This window comes from Vipera ursinii, assembly GCF_947247035.1.
Source record: "Vipera ursinii genome assembly, chromosome: 1".
In the NCBI taxonomy this organism is placed as follows: Eukaryota; Metazoa; Chordata; class Lepidosauria; order Squamata; family Viperidae; genus Vipera; species Vipera ursinii.
Window position 1 is genome coordinate 139,902,846 of NC_139512.1, and position 18,006 is coordinate 139,920,851.

The 18,006-nt window shown below is 39.7% G+C and overlaps 1 protein-coding gene across 1 annotated transcript; it reads left to right on the forward strand.

Moving 5' to 3' along the window:
- Positions 1–3,357: 3,357 nt before the first annotated feature.
- Positions 3,358–3,765, forward strand: LOC310634914 (small ribosomal subunit protein eS26-like). Its single transcript, XM_083353451.1, has one exon. The coding sequence runs from the start codon at positions 3,376–3,378 to the stop codon at positions 3,721–3,723; it is 348 nt and encodes a 115-aa protein (XP_083209577.1). The 5' UTR covers positions 3,358–3,375; the 3' UTR covers positions 3,724–3,765.
- The last annotated feature ends 14,241 nt before the right edge of the window (positions 3,766–18,006 follow it).

Genomic DNA, 18,006 nt, shown 5'->3' on the forward strand with positions numbered 1-18,006 from the left:
ATACAACAGTGGATACTATTGCATTAAAAAGAAAGTTGGCACTAATTTTAAGTACCAATTAATTTGGTACTTAACTTTGATATAACTAATTTTAAGTACCAACTTTTAAGTAAGTTAACCAATGAGGGATTTCACTCATAGCTTAGTAGGAGTATGTGCTGCAGGAGTATGTCTCGTTATTTCAACATAAAAATGGTTATTATCAAAAGAATCAACATAGACACCACCTTAAAGAGAACAAGATTGGCAAGTATTAGTGAACAATTTACAACACAATTTTGAACAATTTTGAACAATTTACAACACAATTATACCAAACCTAGCCATAAGGTTTGATATAATAGCAAATCTGGATTATTCTTCTGAAAATTACTCAAAATATGACATCTCAATTGTTAACTGACGGAAGTTTTTTTTAAAGTTTTGTTCAGATGCTGATCCATATCTAATTAAAAACATTCAATTTATTGTTTATCACTGGGTGTTATTTTCAAGTTCTAAATGACTTAAAAACAAGAAATGGACTCCTGTAGAATTTTGTGTACCTACACTAGATCCAATGTGGGAAAAGCCATTTTGCCTGTCTGCTAACCAGATTTTCACCAATTCTGCAGTGGTGAAAATAAAAAAAAGAATTTATTATCTGCTTAGAGGTCTACAATATCAGCCTTCCTCATGTAATCTATAGGTTAACAAGAGGAAAGAACAATGTTGTAGATGAGTCTGTGTCAAGGATGAAACTTTGGCAGCTATGTGCCTCGGCATTTCATCTTGCCTTTAGATTAAGGGGTGAGATGTTTCTTTCAAGTGGGTCAAATGGAGAAACAAACCCTCTTCGATTCAGCTGAAGACCGTGGGAGCCTGAAACCTTGTTAAGGGCACCAGAACAGGTGTCAATTTGAAGCAGATGGTTCCCATAACAAAGTGAACTTGTTGATATGAATTATGTAAGACGTTGGGTTTGGCTGGAAAAAAATATTGTTTAAGTCTATGAATTGGTGTTGGAACCTTAGAGTTAGTTTTACTTCAACAAAATCATGCTGTGTATTCAATAAACAGTAAGAGTTTTTGGAAACGGAATGATCCTGGAGTTTTATTTTCATCCTCTAGCTGGATGTTGACAGTTTGCTCCTGAAACCACTCAGACACTTCAGCTAAGAATCTTCAACTTAAAATAAAGTGTCACAGTCAGTGATGAGTGTGCCTCATTATGCCCATATGCACTTCTGCTTAGCAGCTGCACTGGTTGCTAATCTGCTTCTGGGAGCAATTCAAGATGCTGTGCATATAAATCCCAACATCACAGAGGGCCTCGTTATTTGAGGGACCACCTATCTCTCATGGTTTCTGCCTAGTTGGTGCATGCCAAAAGATTTGGCATGCTCTGAGTCCCTTTGATTAAACAGGATAATCAATGAGGACCTAGGAAGAATGTTTTCTCTGTCACAATGCCTGCCCAGTGGCCCTCAGCCCATTGACATTCTATGAAGCTTTAAAGATCTGGTTGTTTTTTTTTCTCCCAGGACTTGGGATGAGATGGATGGAAGTCCTTCTTGACTCTCTAATTTTTGTTTTTGTACGCATGTTGTATCTGGACCAAAGTCAGTTGAAGTTAGATGGTATTCAAATTAAATTAATTAATAAAATTAATGAAATAACATTTTAGGTATGTTGACTTTTACAGTTCACTTAGTCTTTCCATACCAATTCATATCATAATTCAGCAAAATGTGCTGATTTCATTCAAGTCCATTGTAGGAGACCTATAAGCTTGCATGATTTAAAAGCTATCTATAAATGTGAAATTCTCCTTCAAGAAGAATTCATGTTGTGAATAGGGTAAGTACATATGTATATATAAAACTAAAGACAGTTTAATGGAATAATAATAATAATAATAATAATAATAATAATAATAATAATAATAATAATAATAATAATAATAATAATAAAGTTGGAAGGGACCTTGGAGTTCATCTAGTCCAACCCCTTCCTCAGGCAGGAAACCCCATACCATTTAGGACAAATGGTTGTCCAGTCTCTTCTTAAAAACTTCTAGTGTTGGAGGATTCACTGCTTCTGAAGGCAGGTTGTTCTACTGGTTAATTGTTCTAACTGTCAGGAAGTTTCTCCTTAGTTCTAGGTTGCTTCTCTCCTTGACTAGTTTCCACCCATTGCTTCTTGTCCTGCCTTCAGAGGTTTTGGAGAATAGCTTGGCTCCCTCTTCTTTATGGCAGCCCCTGAGATATTGGAACACTGCTATCATGTCACCCCTCACCCTTCTCTTCATTAAACTAGACATAACCAATTCCAGCAACCGTTCCTTATATGTTTTAGCCTCCAGGGATGTGTTTTGTTTTTTTTTATTGAAAAGTTTTACAATACATTTTTGAATACAAAACCCCCCCTCCCCCTCCCCTCTCCCCAACCCTCCCCCCTCCCAGACTTCCCAGAACTAAATACAGGTTATAAAAATACAAACAAACGTAATCTAAAATATGCAAACAACAATAAAATATTAAATTCTATCGCACTTTAACTCTTAGTAAAATAACTACAAGCTAGTTATACATCATATAAATCCGCTACTTATTCAAATGCTAAATGAAACTTTTTAATCCCATATTTATTCTGAATATAATCAATCCATCTCTTCCACTCCACAATGAAGGGATGTGTTGTATCTATTAGAAATGAGATTCCTTTCTGTTTTAAATGTTTATATAACCTCTGCTAAGATGAACTCTAAACAGAACTGGATGAGCTTTGAAGATCAACACAAATATAAATCAAAGACTTCCAAAGTACCTACTGAACAAAATATTCATAGGCATACCGTGAGAATAAAGTAATGATAAACAATCCAACAAATAAATAAAACTTAAAATAAAACTCCTGAAACTGCATTTTATAATAAGGTGGTTTTAAATATAAACCACTGGCCAAAAGAAATATAGCATGGGATGGATTCTAGACATTTCTTATTCTTCAATTTTGTTCATGGATTTTGAAATATGGCTGCTTATTTCACATATAACTCCCATCTTCACAGCACATGCTAGCCTGATAGAGAAATTTGATCTGTGATAGCCTATAGGTTTCATCCTTGAGATTTCTTTTCTTGAAGGAAAGGCCCTTTTTTCTATACAACAATGGGCCTCATTTGTATTTCTCCTTCCTACAGTCAACCTGGAATAGCAGTCTTTATACTATTGAGATAGAGCTTAAATTACTGAGAGAGATTCCTTAGGAGGACAGGTTATTAAGTTTCTATTAGATGGTAGTAGGTGGTACCTAGCGAGAAACTTGGAGGAAGATGAATACTAGTTGGAATCTACTAGAATCTTCAAGCTCTTTCGCCTCCTCACCGTCAAAATGACAAGGAAGAGAAGAAACAATGGCCGCGCCAAGAAGGGCCGAGGACATGTCCAGCCTATACGCTGTACCAACTGTGCCCGTTGTGTCCCCAAGGATAAAGCTATTAAGAAGTTTGTCATCGGAAATATTGTAGAAGCAGCTGCAGTCCGAGATATCTCTGAAGCGAGTGTCTTTGATTCCTATGTTCTACCCAAACTCTATGTGAAACTTCACTATTGTGTTAGCTGTGCTATCCACAGCAAGGTGGTGAGGAACCGATCCCGTGAGGCCCGGAAGGACCACACTCCTCCTCCCCGGTTCAGGCCAGCAGGTGCTGCACCGAGACCACCCCCTAAGCCGATGTAAGGAGATGTTTTAAAAGATGTCAATGCCAAATATTGAGTCAATAAATACTAGAATCTTCAAAATTGCTTGTATGTTATCTTGAGAACTGATCTCTTGTCTAGATATGGAAATGAAAATGTGTTCACAATCATCAAGTATGCTTTGGGATTGAATCCCATGATTTTAAATAAAATGGCCATGAAAAGGCAACATAGCATTATGAACTACAGTGGGAGATATGATTTGAGCAACATGTAATTATTCAATCCAGATAAACTATAGAAGCAAAATGCTTACAAGGAATATGTGTAATTCTGGCACATTTGAATACTGGAAAGGCAGGCTGGATTCTAAGATGCACCGAGCAAAAAGATGAAACACAACACTGAGGGTGTGAAAGTGTTAAGGAATCCATATAACACTCATGAGAAGCAAGCACTGTTATTCCTGACTTATTCATGTAGATTTTACCAGGTGTTACTTTTCATTTACTTGCATTATAACAGATTTTGAGTAGAGGAAAAGAAATTCAAGAGGAAGAAGAAAACACAAGATAAAAGATACACACTAGTGCATGGATATGGGAAATAAAATGAAATTTTACCAGTTTGGAACTGTTTTTATTTTTTTCCTTGCATATATTGATATTGCAATCAGAATCAGTAAGTTATTCAGCACGCAATCTGTTAGATGTAAAGGTTTTTTCCTCTTTATTTTCCTTCAGGTAACATTTTAATTAAGTTAGTGAAATGCTTTTTAAACTCCAGCTAATTCTTTTTTTTTTATTGAAAAGTTTTACAATACATTTTTTTAAAAAGACAAAACCCCTCCCAACCCCCTCCCCTCTCCCCAAACCTCCCCAACACCTCCCTCCCCTCCCCCTCCCCCCTCCCCGACTTCCCAGAGCTCAATACAGGGTATAAAAATACAAACAATCATAGTCTACCTTATGCAAACAACAATAAAATATTAAATCTATTGCACTTTAACTCTTATAAAATAACTACAAGCAATTTAAATATCACATCAATACTTATTCAAATGCTAGATGAAATTTTTAGTCCCATATTTATTCTGGATATAATCAATCCATCTTCTCCACTCCACAATATATCTCTGTTGCGACTGATCTTTCAAGTACGCTGAGATCTTTGCCATTTCCGCCAGATTGGAGACTTTTAAAGTCCATTCTTCTATAGTTGGCAGTTCTTCCTTCTTCCAATATTGCGCTACTAAAAGTCTCGCTGCCGTAATTAAGTTCAACATCAGCTTAGTGTCCACAACAGTAGTATCAGTAATAATGCCCAGTAAAAAACTCCAGCTAATTCTTGATTCTAGTCAGAAGTTTTACAACAGAAGGACACAAAGAAGAAAATAACACTCATAAATCTCTCACAATAACTCAGCTTTAATCTGCTGTTAAAAAAATACCAAAACTGGACAGCTGTACATATTAGTTGATAGTGCAGCAAAGGGATCACAAAACCAATAATCCTAAACAGATCTTTCTCATCAAGCTACTATGTACCTCAGGGAGCACCTGCGGCCGGCATCAACTTCCCTCCGCCCAGTGTGCTCCCACAGAGAGGGCCTCCTCAGGGTGCCACCGGTCAAAGAATGTTGACTGGTGGCCCCCAGGGGGAGGGCGTTCTCTGTGGGCGCGCCAGATTTATGGAACCATCTTCTGGTTGAGCTCCGGATGGTGCCCGACCTTTGCTCCTTCCAGCGCGATCTAAAGACCTACCTGTTCGAACAAGCCGGCCTGGCCTGATGGGTGATGGGTTTGGGTTTTATTGCTTTTTATGTATTTTAACTTATTGTTATAGTTTTTGGGCATCTTGTTTAATCTCTTTTAACTTTTGTATTCTTGTTTTTTAACATGTATTGCCCTGTTCACCGCCCTGAGTCCTTCGGGAGAAGGGCGGTATACAAATAATAATAATAATAATAATAATAATAATAATAATAATAATAATAATAATAATAATAATAATAATAATAATAATAATTATTATTATTATTATTATTATTATTATTATTATTATTACTGTACCTTGGCTTTTTTAGCTCAGCTGGTTTTCATCTGAGATTTACACATTGAACAACTGGTAAAACTGACCAATAAAATTAGCTATTATTTCTTTCTCACAGAAAAACTGAACTCTTGGTTTATTTTTATTTATTTTAAGATGGCAGGTATCTACAGTACATATCCTTAACCTGAAAAAAAACAAATTATTGGGAATCTTGATTGGTGCTGTCAGAAATGTAGACCACATTTGATGTGAACACCTTATGACAGATTTTTTGTTTTCCAGATAGCACTTCTAGGAAGAAGGGCAATCAACAGTTCCTTGTCAAACTCCGTTTTAGTAGCACAAAATAAACAATGTCCTGATTTAGATTTTAGAGGATGGAAGAAGCCATTATAATAATGCAGAAGATCTTATTTTAAATCTGTATGCACAAAAAATATGTATACAGTATTATAGTTCTACAGTTAGAATTATATTCTAAGCTCGCTGTTCTCTTCTGAATAAAGAAAATTTAGTACATTCAATTATTAGCTTTACTATTCTTTTAAAGAACTGGAAGAAAATGAACATTTTAATATTTCCTCCTTATATTAAAAATGAGATTCTCCAATTCATAGTTGAATCTAAGCTATGGCAGCAAAGATGTCAATTCTTGACTATTAGAAATATTTTAATTTTCTTGAAAATCAGTTGAGGGAACACATTAGCACTTGAATTTCATAACCATGGAATTACTTTAGTTTTTAAACAGTATAAAGTATTTAAACTATAGTTGTGTGCAAAAGTTTAGCATCCTTGGTCAAATTGCATGTTTCAATGGATCCCTAAGCGAAAAGGGAATGGCAACATGACTTCATGGTACAAAGATAAATACAATACCCTTTTTGAAAATTTGCATGTACATTTACTGTTTATGTACAATTATTTACAGATTCAATATAAATCATGAATAAGGCAGTGGCAGATGTTTGGACATTCTCCCAGTTGATATGGTCCTTTAAAATAAACCAATAAAGTTGTTAATAAGGCCCCAAAAGATAACTGACTCATTAGGTTTACAATTAGCCAGAAGAAGACAATCCCACAGGTGTACAAAAACTCTAACCCCTTTAACCTTGCAGGTTGTGATCATTGTTCTATGTCTAACCACCATGAGGTCTTCTAAATAGCTGTCAAAGGAACACAGAACTGTGAGGTCTTGCTGCTAGTTTGTTCTGCTTCCTGTGCAAATAATCAAGACTAGTATAGTTGGGGAACAATTTAAGCTACTATTTACAATTATGGAATTGAGTATCTTAAGGGTCAACCTAGAATGTGATATTTAAAGTCCTTTATGGCACGGGAGTGGGTTATTTGAGGGACTGCCTCTCCTCAGTTACATCTTCCTGTCCCATTTGATCCAGCAGAGAAGGCATGCTGCATTGACTAGAGAGTTTCCTTTGATGGGTCCTTTTCTGCTATGGCCCCCAATTTATGGAACATCCTTCCCACCCACCTCCAAGTGAAGCCAGCCTCATCTGCTTTAAGTTTCCAAAGTTCCTCAAGGGCTGGTTTGTCAGCAGGCCTGGGACCACAGGGGACTGGCAAAATATTGACATGGCTCCTAGGCAGTACTTTTTTTGTAAAAAAAAAAAAGGTGCCGGAACTCACACACATCATACAACCTGCTTTGCCTATCCTACAAAGTTCCATCCAAAAAAGGTGCTGGAACTCTATGAGAAAAAAAGCCCTGCTCCTAGGTAATTAACATTTCCTCTTTGCTTAATCTCTGTTCTGTCTTTTGTACTTTTATATTTTTAATGTAGACTACTAAAAGCTTCAAACACTCTCTAAGTAGGTTGAGGGTCCTTGGTGCTCTGTGAGCTTGGTTGTTTTCTTGCAGATGTTTCATTACTGAACCAGCTAAAGTCATCAGTGCACGCATGATTGACTACTAAGAAATTTAGCACATTCCTACCCCTTCAAGTGGGGAATGTTAATGCAAATCTGATCTATCAGAGATGATAGGAACAAAAATTTATCACCATTTGTGGAATCCCACACCACACAGAGCTCTTGATCTGAGCACTAAGTCCAATCAAATTGCTCTGTAAATGAATGAATTATTGATCTAGTTATTATGTCGTGGGCTCTGATGAGCAGGAACGAGAACACGCAGATGAATACAGACAAACTCATACTTTATTTAAGCAGAAACTGTACTGAAAGATTGGAGTCACCCTGCTTCAATATATAGCCAGGACCTATGGTATTAACCAATCGGATTGAAGCCATGCTTGCTGCCCAAAGTTGACCAATTGCAGGACCGGAGATGTCCTGTCTGAGTTGCTGGAGAACCGTTAGTTTTCCAGCAACGCATGTGATGATATTTCAAAAGCCCAGTACATTACACCCCTCCCTCCTAATATCAGGCTATAATACCCTTGACAATAGTCAAGGCTTATCAACCAAAATAGTAAAATAATAAATAACAATAATAATTGTATATGTTTTGTTTTTCCAAGATAGTTAGAATGATATCACGTGACTTTTACAGACATGCCTTGTCGAGTGTACTACAAAGAGATTAAAGAATAGCTTGTAAATGCAATAAACTACAAAGAGATAAAACAACATCTCAGTGAACATGCTTGACAACAGTTACATTTTACCCCCAATTTCTGTAGGTAGTGGTACAGTGTTATACATTACACATCACTTTATTTTACAACATAGTCTGTAAGATATGCTGGGGGTTTATGTGGTCTGGATGAATGCCTTGGGGTTCCAGTCACTTTGTGGTCTACCAGATTACCCAGTGGGCTGGGTAGACCCATGTCCCCTTGTGCTCCTGTATCCAGGGGAATTGAATTTCTCTGGCTGGCCTCTCCAGGTGGGCCCACCCCACAGTCTGACTGTTTAGCAGAATAAGCACAATGGTTGCTGAGATTTGGCTGGTTTTCCTGGTCAGGGGTTCCATGCTGCACTTCTGAGCTGCCATGTTCCTCTTCTGGATCATGTTCCACTGAGGAAGGAAAATCCTCGTGGTACTGGTGTGAGCTGGCTTGGATGCCAGCTTGAGGACCTCGGAAGGGACTTGTGCCATAGTCCTCACTTAGTGACCGCTCTGGGAATCTTTTTCTAAGTTGGTCAATATGTCTTCTGACCAGTCGCCCTCCCTCCAACCCCACTTTATAAGATAGGGGTCTGGATTCATTGATCACCTGACCAGGAACCCACAAGTTTCCAGGCCCATAGTTTCTGGCCCAAACCCAATCACCTGTTTGGAGCCCCCTCGGGGGTTTTGGTTTAGAGGCTTTGGATGCCACTCTGTCTGGATGCAACCTGTCCAGTTTAGTAATTAATCGCCTTCCCCAATGAAGCTCAGCAGGACTTTTTCCTCTAGCTGTGCAAGGTGTAGTGTGTTGACAGAGCAAAAAATTTGCCAGTCTATGATGCCAGTCACTTGTGATGATACGCTTGAGCGCCTCCTTTGTTGTCCTCACCATGCGTTTGGCTTGTCCATTTGTAGAGGGGTGAAATGGTGCAGACATAGCATGTCTGATGAGGTTAGCTCTGAGAAAAGCCTGAAACTCAGCAGCAGTGAATTGAGCCCCATTATCAGAAACCAAAACATCAGGCAACCCATGTGTTGCAAAGAGTTTTCTCAGCACCTGGATGGTCCTAGCAGTAGTCATATTAGGGACTGGAACTACTTCCAGCCATTTTGAGTGGCTATCCACTGCTATCATAAAAAGCTGTCCTTGGAAAGGCCCAGCGTAGTCTATATGAAGTAGGGTGTATGTGTTTCTTCCCACCTATGAACTGGGGCCTGAGACATTTCAGGCCTAGACCTCTGACAGGTATAGCAACCATGGACTTGATCCTCCACAGCCTTATCCAGGCCAGGCCACCAAAGGTAGCTTCTAGCTAAGGCTTTCATCCATACAATGCCTGGATGGCCTTCATGTAAGGAATGTAAGACTCTGTCCCTCAATGATGTGGGGATAATGACTCTGTTGCCCCATAATATGCAACCCTTATGTGCAGACAATTCATGTCTTCTGTTCTGAACCAGCCCTCTTCTGGCCTTGTAGTAAGGCAAACCCCTATTCAGAAAGAAGAGACTGGAGAGCGTCCAAGGCTAAAAGGCATCTGCCAAGATTTATTACTCAATTAACAAAAACACTAGAGCTTGACTCCTCAAGCGGAAGAGTTGCTTTCAGCAACCAGCCCCTCCCCAAACACTCCTTTTATTGAGAGCTCAGGGCGTGGTCTCCCTGTGCCTCCTCCCGAGGAGTCCCACAGCCTTTCTTTGTTTGTTCCTGCTCGACTGCCTCCTGCGTCGGGCGTCCTTGAACAGGGCCAGCTGTGGGTCATCATCCTCCGCACTATCGGGCTCACGCAGCTGAGAAGAGGTCCCCGGCTGAGGGCTCTGCAAAGCCTCCAAACCATCATCAGCCGGTTCGTCTCCCTCCTCCCCCTCATCTGAGTCATCCGATACATCGGAGCCGGCTGTTGGACCCACAGGCTGGCCCTGAGTCACAACATCTTCTCACAAAATAACTTTGGAAATCAGGGCCTGGACTTTTTTCCAACCAGCCCGTGTGTACCCATGACAGTACCCTGCTCAGAATTTTATCTGTAGCAGTCTCAGCAGCGATATCCCCAGCATGGAGGGGAAACTCAGGCAAGTCCTGAATGGACAATATTTTATCAGCAGGAGCTGGATCAGGATCTATTAGTGGCAGTGGAAGTCTGCTGAGGCCATCTGTATGGCCCATTTCCTTTCCCGGTTTGTGAACTAACTTAAAGTTGTATGCAGACAGAAATATAGACCATCTCAGCATTCTTGGAGATAGTATGTGAGGTGTTTGTCTATCTGTGGTGAATAGGCCCAAAAGGGGTTTGTGGTCAGTGAAGACAGTAAAATCCCTGCCAAATAAATAATCATGATTTTTTTTTTACTCCAGCCACTATGGTTAAGGCTTCTTTATCAATTTGAGCATAATTACGCTCAGCAGCAGATAAGGTTCTGGAATAGAAGGCAATAGGAACTTGTTTCCCATTCTTCTCTATGTGGCTTAAGACTGCTCCCACCCCGTAGGGAGATGCATCACATGCAAGACATACAGGTTTAGACTCAATGAAATGAGTTACAGTGGACGTTTCTGAAAGAAGGGCCTTTAGATCCTGGAAACTTTTTTCATGTAATTCAGTCCACTTCCAAGGGGCTTTTTTTTATCAAGTAGCCTGTGGAGGGGCTCAGCTATTACAGCCTTATGAGGTAGAAATGTGTGATAAAAATTCAGGAGGCCCAAAAATGCTTGCAGCTCTGCTTTTGATTTTGGCCTAGGAGCCATTTTGATGGCCTTAACTTTTGACTCAGTGGGGTGAATCCCACTAGAATTGATACGGAAACCTAAGAATTCCATTGAAGAAACCCCAATACTACATTTGTTTTTCTTTAACTTGAGGCCCGCATCTCATAGCCTTTGTAACACAGCCCTGAGCTTGTTGGCCAATACCTATGGGGATTCCCCGACCATGAGAACATCATCAAAATAAGGACAGACACCCTGAATTCCTTTAAGTGTGCGTTCCATAATTCCTTGGAAAATGCCCGGTGCAACGCTAACTCCAAACTGCAAGCGTTTGACTTTGAATGCCTCTCTATGGGTCACTATAGTTTGAGCCATGGCTGTGGCCTGGTCTACCGGCAGCTGCTGATACGCCTGCACTAAATCAAGTTTAGCAAAAATGGTTCCACCTTGCAAAGAGGCTAGAATATGGCTGACTATCGGGACCGGGTATGCATGTTGATTTAAGGCTTTATTTAACGTGCATTTGTAGTCTGTGCAAATGCAAACCTCCCCGCTGGGCTTTAGTGGGGTGACAATAGGAGTTTCCCACTCCCCCATCAACAGGTTGCAATACACCCTGCTCTACTAACTTATCGATTTCAGAATCGATTTTGTGTTTTAAGGCGAAAGGAACTCTGCGAGGCTTGACTCTTATCGTAACAACGTTAGGATCTAATTTAAAGGAAATGGGTGACCCAGTATAAGTTCCTAGTTTTCACTTGAAAACATCCACAAATTCCTCACAAACAGCCTTGAGGTCTGCTGTCTGTGTCCAGTTAATGCCTGTTATTTGAATGCCCAAAGCCTCAAACCAATCAAGTCCTATAAGACTTGTTCTTTGGCCCTCTACTACTATGACATCCAGGTACCCCCCAAACCCCTTTATATTTCACCAATAATGTGGCTTCACCCTTAACTTTAACCCGAGCATTCTGAAAATCTGTTAAAATAATATCTGATGGTCTTAATTTAGCCCACTGGTTGCTGTGTCTGCACACAAGGTTGAATGTGTCCTGTGAAATAATTGAGACCGCCGAGCCAGACTCCAGTTCCATTTTGCATGGAATTCCTTGTAGCTCTACTGAGAGCTTAAGTTTAGGCTTAAGGGGATGATGAGCCCCGGTGCGACAAATGCTTCTCCGGCTCTTGAAGAACCCCACACTGACTGGCCCCAGGGCCCCAGTACCTTTCCTAGTCGGTTCCTCTGACTGGTGCTTGGATGGCCTGTCTCTCTGGCGAGCTCTGCATACCACCACGATGTGCCTGATCCTTCCACAAGCTCTACATGTGGCCAAACAGAATCTGCAGTTTGCGTGGGAGTGGTTGCCTCCGCACCCTTTACATCTAGGTAAGAGAACTGTCTTGTAATTGTTCTCTCTTTGCTGATTTCCACAGTTTTGCGCGCTTGGCTGTCTCTGGAGCTTGTTGATTTTGGGTTCTTCTTCTGATGATTCTCCGCCGCATATGGCGACCTTGTGGTGGACAGAATCTTCTGTCTTTGGGGCTTTGGTGGGCTGTACTGTTTCTACTGCACCTCCAGCTGCTTCGTCAGCCATGACCTCGTCTTCTGCTTCGGCAAATGTGAGATTTGGTCTGGCAAATAATCTCTGCTGCAAGGATCTATCTCTCAGTCCGCAGACGAGTCGGTCTCTCAGACGCTCCTCTAAATTCAAAAATTTGCAGAGACGTGTGGCCTGCCTTAGGCCCATGATAAACTCTGATGCTGTCTCACCGGGAAGCTGCACTTGGTCGAATTTAAACCACCATGCCATCTCCAACATTTTTGGCTGGAAATGCTCGGTCAGCTTCTTCTTAAGGTCAGCAAAAGATACTGCTTCGATGGGCATTGGTGCGAAGAGGTTTTCTGCTAGATCGAAGGTCGCGGGCCCACACACGCACAGCAACGTCCTAGCTTTTAGGCCTTCCTCTGCTATCTGGTTAGCTCGTAGGTAATTCTCTACTTGTGAGAGGTAAGACGGCCAATCTTCTGGATGTTTAATGTCGAACTCTCTGAGTTTGCCGACCTTTGGCATCTTTCCTCAATTCCTGCGCTGGTGTTGGGTCCTGCTTCAAGACTCAGGGAATGCGTCCTCTGAGCATGCGGCTGCTAGTGTAGTCTACTAGCCGGCTAGAGAGAGGGGGGGAGATGCCTCTTCCCTCCAGCGAGTAATGCTGTCCCCTCGTGACTTCAGCCTTCAGGTGGTGAAGCAGGATCCCACCTTCGTCACCACTATTATGTCGTGGGCTCTGATGAGCAGGAACGAGAACACGCAGATGAGTACAGACAAACTCATACTTTATTTAAGCAGAAAGTATACTGAGAGATTGGAGTCACCCTGCTTCAATATATAGCCAGGCCTATGGTATTAACCAATTGGATTGAAGCCATGTTTGCTGCTCAAAGTTGACCAATTGCAGGACCGGAGACGCCCTGTCTGAGTTGTAGGAGAACCATTAGTTCTCCAACAATGCACGTGGTGATATTCCAAAAGCCCAGCACATAACACTGGTCTTTGTTGATTCATTTATGTTCCATCTGTTTGTGGAGGGCTCAAGGTGACATACCTGAAGTGTTCCTTACATTATCCCTCTTAATGTAGCAACAGCCCTGTGAAGTTGGCCTGAGTCAATCATTCAGTTGGCTTCAAATCACCCAGTGAGCTTTATGATTAAGCAGGAATTTGAATGTAAATGTTCCAAGTCCAAGTTCACCAGTCTAAACGACATTCTTGCATTATATGTGCTATAACATCAAATGTATCTCCTTTTAAAGCATATGATTTTGTAGAAACAATTTTGGAAAGAACGTTTACTTTTATTTTTTCTATTCCATCCATATAGAAGTCAAACTTTGGGAAAGCAGATGCTGGCTTATAAAGGTTGAGATTCTCTAGTGACTTTTCTGCTCCTGCTTTTTGTGAGCCTTTTATTTTTTTAAAAAAAAATACCCTCACTAATGGGCAGTTGCCCAGATGAAGCAAAAGAATCTGTCCCCATGCACACAAACAGATGCGACAGTCACCAGTCATCAATAAAACCTAAGCAGGCAGCAAAGGGGGTAATATTACCTAATAAAATGTCTGTCTCCAGGGAAAATTAAAAGTGCTTTGCAAATCTATGTACATCCTGTTGTAGGCAAAGGTGGGTAAGTAAATGAGGGTAATAACGTGGCTGCAATAAATCTGACAAGAGATCTAAAGGAGTGTCAGCCATCTTCCCAGCCCAAATAGTTAAGCAGCAGGAGAAATGCTACCAAATTAAATATTTATGCCCTCATGTTTAGCTTCATAGTTTTAAGACTGACTTTAGCAATCTGGTGCATTGGGGCATCTAAATGTGGCAAAATAACACTGGGATATGATTAAAGATTGTGTCAGTTGGAAATAAGGATCACTGAATTGCAGGAGCCTTTGAATAAGCATGCATCCAATTGCATGTTCAAACTGATGGATGTACTCGTCCTACAAATATCTAAATTTTATATATATAAATATAAACCCTCCATCTTTTCCAAGTGAAATTTTCCAATATTGTAATTATGCTGCATCTTTCAAAAGTTGGAGCAAGGTTCATGGACTAGAAGTGATAAAAAAAACCCGTGGCCCAGAGATCTGCTGGATCTCTGAATTATGGATCCATCTAGCTCCTAGCTGAAAGCAGCATTTCCATATACAGAGAAAATAGTGGAATCCACACATGCCCCCTTCCAAATATACATCCTAAACAGAAGTTTGGAGAAATATGCTAAATTTTACATAGATATGGACAATAGACATAGAAATTCGTGCATGACCAATATCTGTGGACAGCACAATTTTTGCAAGGGATACAATGAGAACCTCAGCACAACCCCTCTATTCCAAGATGTCAGGCAAAAACATTTTTAATTCCTACTTGGAGTTCCAAGGAACTGAAATTGAGAATTTTTACAACATATGAGTTCAGAGCACTTCCTAAAGATTTGAATTCACTGAACTCTGCTTGAGTAACAATACACTGCAAGACTTTGAACTTGGTCACATTATTCAAATTTGTCTGGAGATGATTTGTTTTCTACTTTGGACTGAAGTAAGTCCAAAGCCACTTAATAATTCTACAGTGATGATTTCTTTGTCAAGTGCCCCCTTTTTTATATTGTCAGCATCTTCACTTGTGGAGGAAGAGTAAAACTGGGAAGCACAATCGGTTCCCCTTGGCAAAAAACCCCCATTTTGGACCATGTTGGACAATATTTCCTTGATAGTAATATTTAAGTGATTAAACTACTGCTGCCTATGCACTAATTTAAATGCAAAATAGTTCACATGACGAACTCCCTTTGTGACATTGCATTTGAATGGTATATGTAATAAATATGTGAATTTGCAAATAAAATATTGTGGAATTAATCAATTTATAATGAATATTAATCTGAGCCCAAATATGAAAGAATTTGATATATAATAATAAGGAAAATATATTTCACAAAATGTTTGCTCTGCTTAACAAATATTAACTATTTCCCTCAATATAGTTAGTTTCCTTCTTATAAAATGAGTTCTGTCATGAAAGACCAGATAAGAGCATAATCTGTGCTGAATTACTACTGGAGCATTCAAACCTCCCCCCCCCCCCAATTATCTTTTTTGATAGAAGGCATGGGAGTGGGTCATAATTCTCATCGAATCAGATGCAAGTAATCATAAGTTTGCTTCCAAAGGAATCTGTGGTGGAATCCCAAGGTATAGTGTTGGAGGGTGTGAAAAGGCTTCCAAGATTAGAGTCCTTGCAGGGAATGGAGCAATGAAGGCTAAACTGTACTTCCACTACCACCACCACCAAAGAATTCTTGGTCATTCCCAAGAGAATGTATTTCAGGGGTGTCAAACTCCTGGCCCGCAGGCCGGACACGTCATCTGGAAGCCACACCCACCCCATCGCAAAACGGTCCCGATACGTTGCACAACATCACGTGACATCGCAAGTTTGATATATCTGATGTAGTCAGTCTGGTGAGATTCTTGTAAATAGGCAGGCAGTAATAAAGAACTAATTCTGATTAGCTCATGGTGTCATTCTGGTTACTTTGCGCCAGACAGAATCTCTAGAATTGAGGTACTAGTTTACATGGTGGGGGAAATGGACTTCTCTTACATTTATTGGCATAATAGCATATTCACTGAAATTGACCAACACTACGTATCTTTATTATTAGCAGTGAAAGTTGAATACATCAAGGATATGGCTGACTTTTAGATATACCTAGACTACACCTGCTTTATCTTACTCAAAATTATTACCTGAAAGCTTTGATTGTTCAAAGCTTTGATGGATGGAGGATACCAAAACCAAAAGGGGGAAAGTATTTTGTTACCTAAAAGAATGTATAATGTATTTTCCTAAATCTTACTAAACATAAATATTTATGTTTATGCTTGGCTGGAATGACGTAACAGAGAAAAAGTGATTGGGCTGCTGAATTGCGGTATTTGTTAAAGATACTTGCAGTATTTGTTAAAGATCCATTTCTTGAAACTACTCATCATTTCAGAATCATTTGGATTAACTGTTGCCAATCTACCCATTGATTTATCAGAGCATGATGGGATTCTGGAAAGATGACTAGGAACTCTAAAATAATTATGATAACAACATTTCAGTGATACTTTGAATGCAGTTTCTGGTTTAAGAGAAAGAGGCTTTCAGTTGCCCAAGTCTTCAAGCTTCATATTTGAAATTGAGCAAGCTATTTTGACTATTCCATTACCAGACCTCTTTTTGCTATGTATTTGTAGCACTGAAAAGGCTACTGACAGCTAGTCAAGGCTGTGTCCTACCCAGCTAAAGATGAGCAGAGATATCACAGCTAATCAGTGATCAATTATTGGCCAATAACAATGATCAAGATGAAACTCGGCCACTTCTGCAACAAGTCACCACTGGAATAGGAGGAAGCCACTGCACGTGGCTGCTAGATTGATGGCCGACTCTACTGGCAACCCCCCACTCTCTGCTCTCCACACATTCACCTTTTTGGTTATTATATTGGTGTATTCCCTTTGTGTTCTTTTCTCATCGTTTATTTTATTGTCCTATTATTTTACCTCTGTTTACGTGCCTTTCATTTTTCTTCCTTTTTATTATTGTAAACTGCCTAGATAGCCCTACAGTCTGATGGGCAGTAAATAAAATTAACAAGCAAACAAAGAAGTAAAGTAACTTAAACTTAGTTCACTGAATTGTGCTGGATCCAAAAGGGCTCAGTGACCCTAAAAATGTTACTATTATCATCTTTCAAAGGAAAAAAAAATACAACCCTATTCAGAAAAATCTCTAATAATCTTAAAAATATACTCTGAAGATATATGGCTCCCTATGAAGAAGCATTTCATTACAGTCAGTGTCAGGCTGTTAACCATTCAGAGCCACATACAGAATCTTGAAAAGGCCATAATAGCAATGCTATGAAGAAAAGCTGAATTGAGACATATTACTATTATTACAAATTACTTGGAATGGGAGAAGAACGTTCCAAGACTATTAAATGTTTTCTCAATGCCAAATTTAGTCTGACATTTTACCCATCATTAGCCGTTCTCCATCTCAGATAAGTATGGCATTATTCTTAAAATGAAAAAAAAATTAGATCAGGAAAAAATGAAGACATTTTCATAGTTAAAATAACTTTGGGGATTTTTCCCCCCAAAATTTGTGACATTCAATCATTAGAAATCACCCATTTTTTTAAAAAAAAGGCTCAGATGCCACCATGCACTGTTATAAATTGTTAATAAGAAAGACAACATCTTAGTGTGGTTGTTAACAATGACTTATGGTGAAGGTACATTAGTAAAGACTATCACTTGGAATATATTCAGTCATTAGATTATGCCAATAAACAAGTGTTCCTAAATCTAGGGCACCAGATAGTTTGAGTGGCAGATTAT

Coding starts and splice junctions, on each gene's coding strand:
- LOC310634914 (XM_083353451.1), top strand. CDS start 3,376: ATGACAAGGAAGAGAAGAAACAATGGCCGCGCCAAGAAGGGCCGAGGA.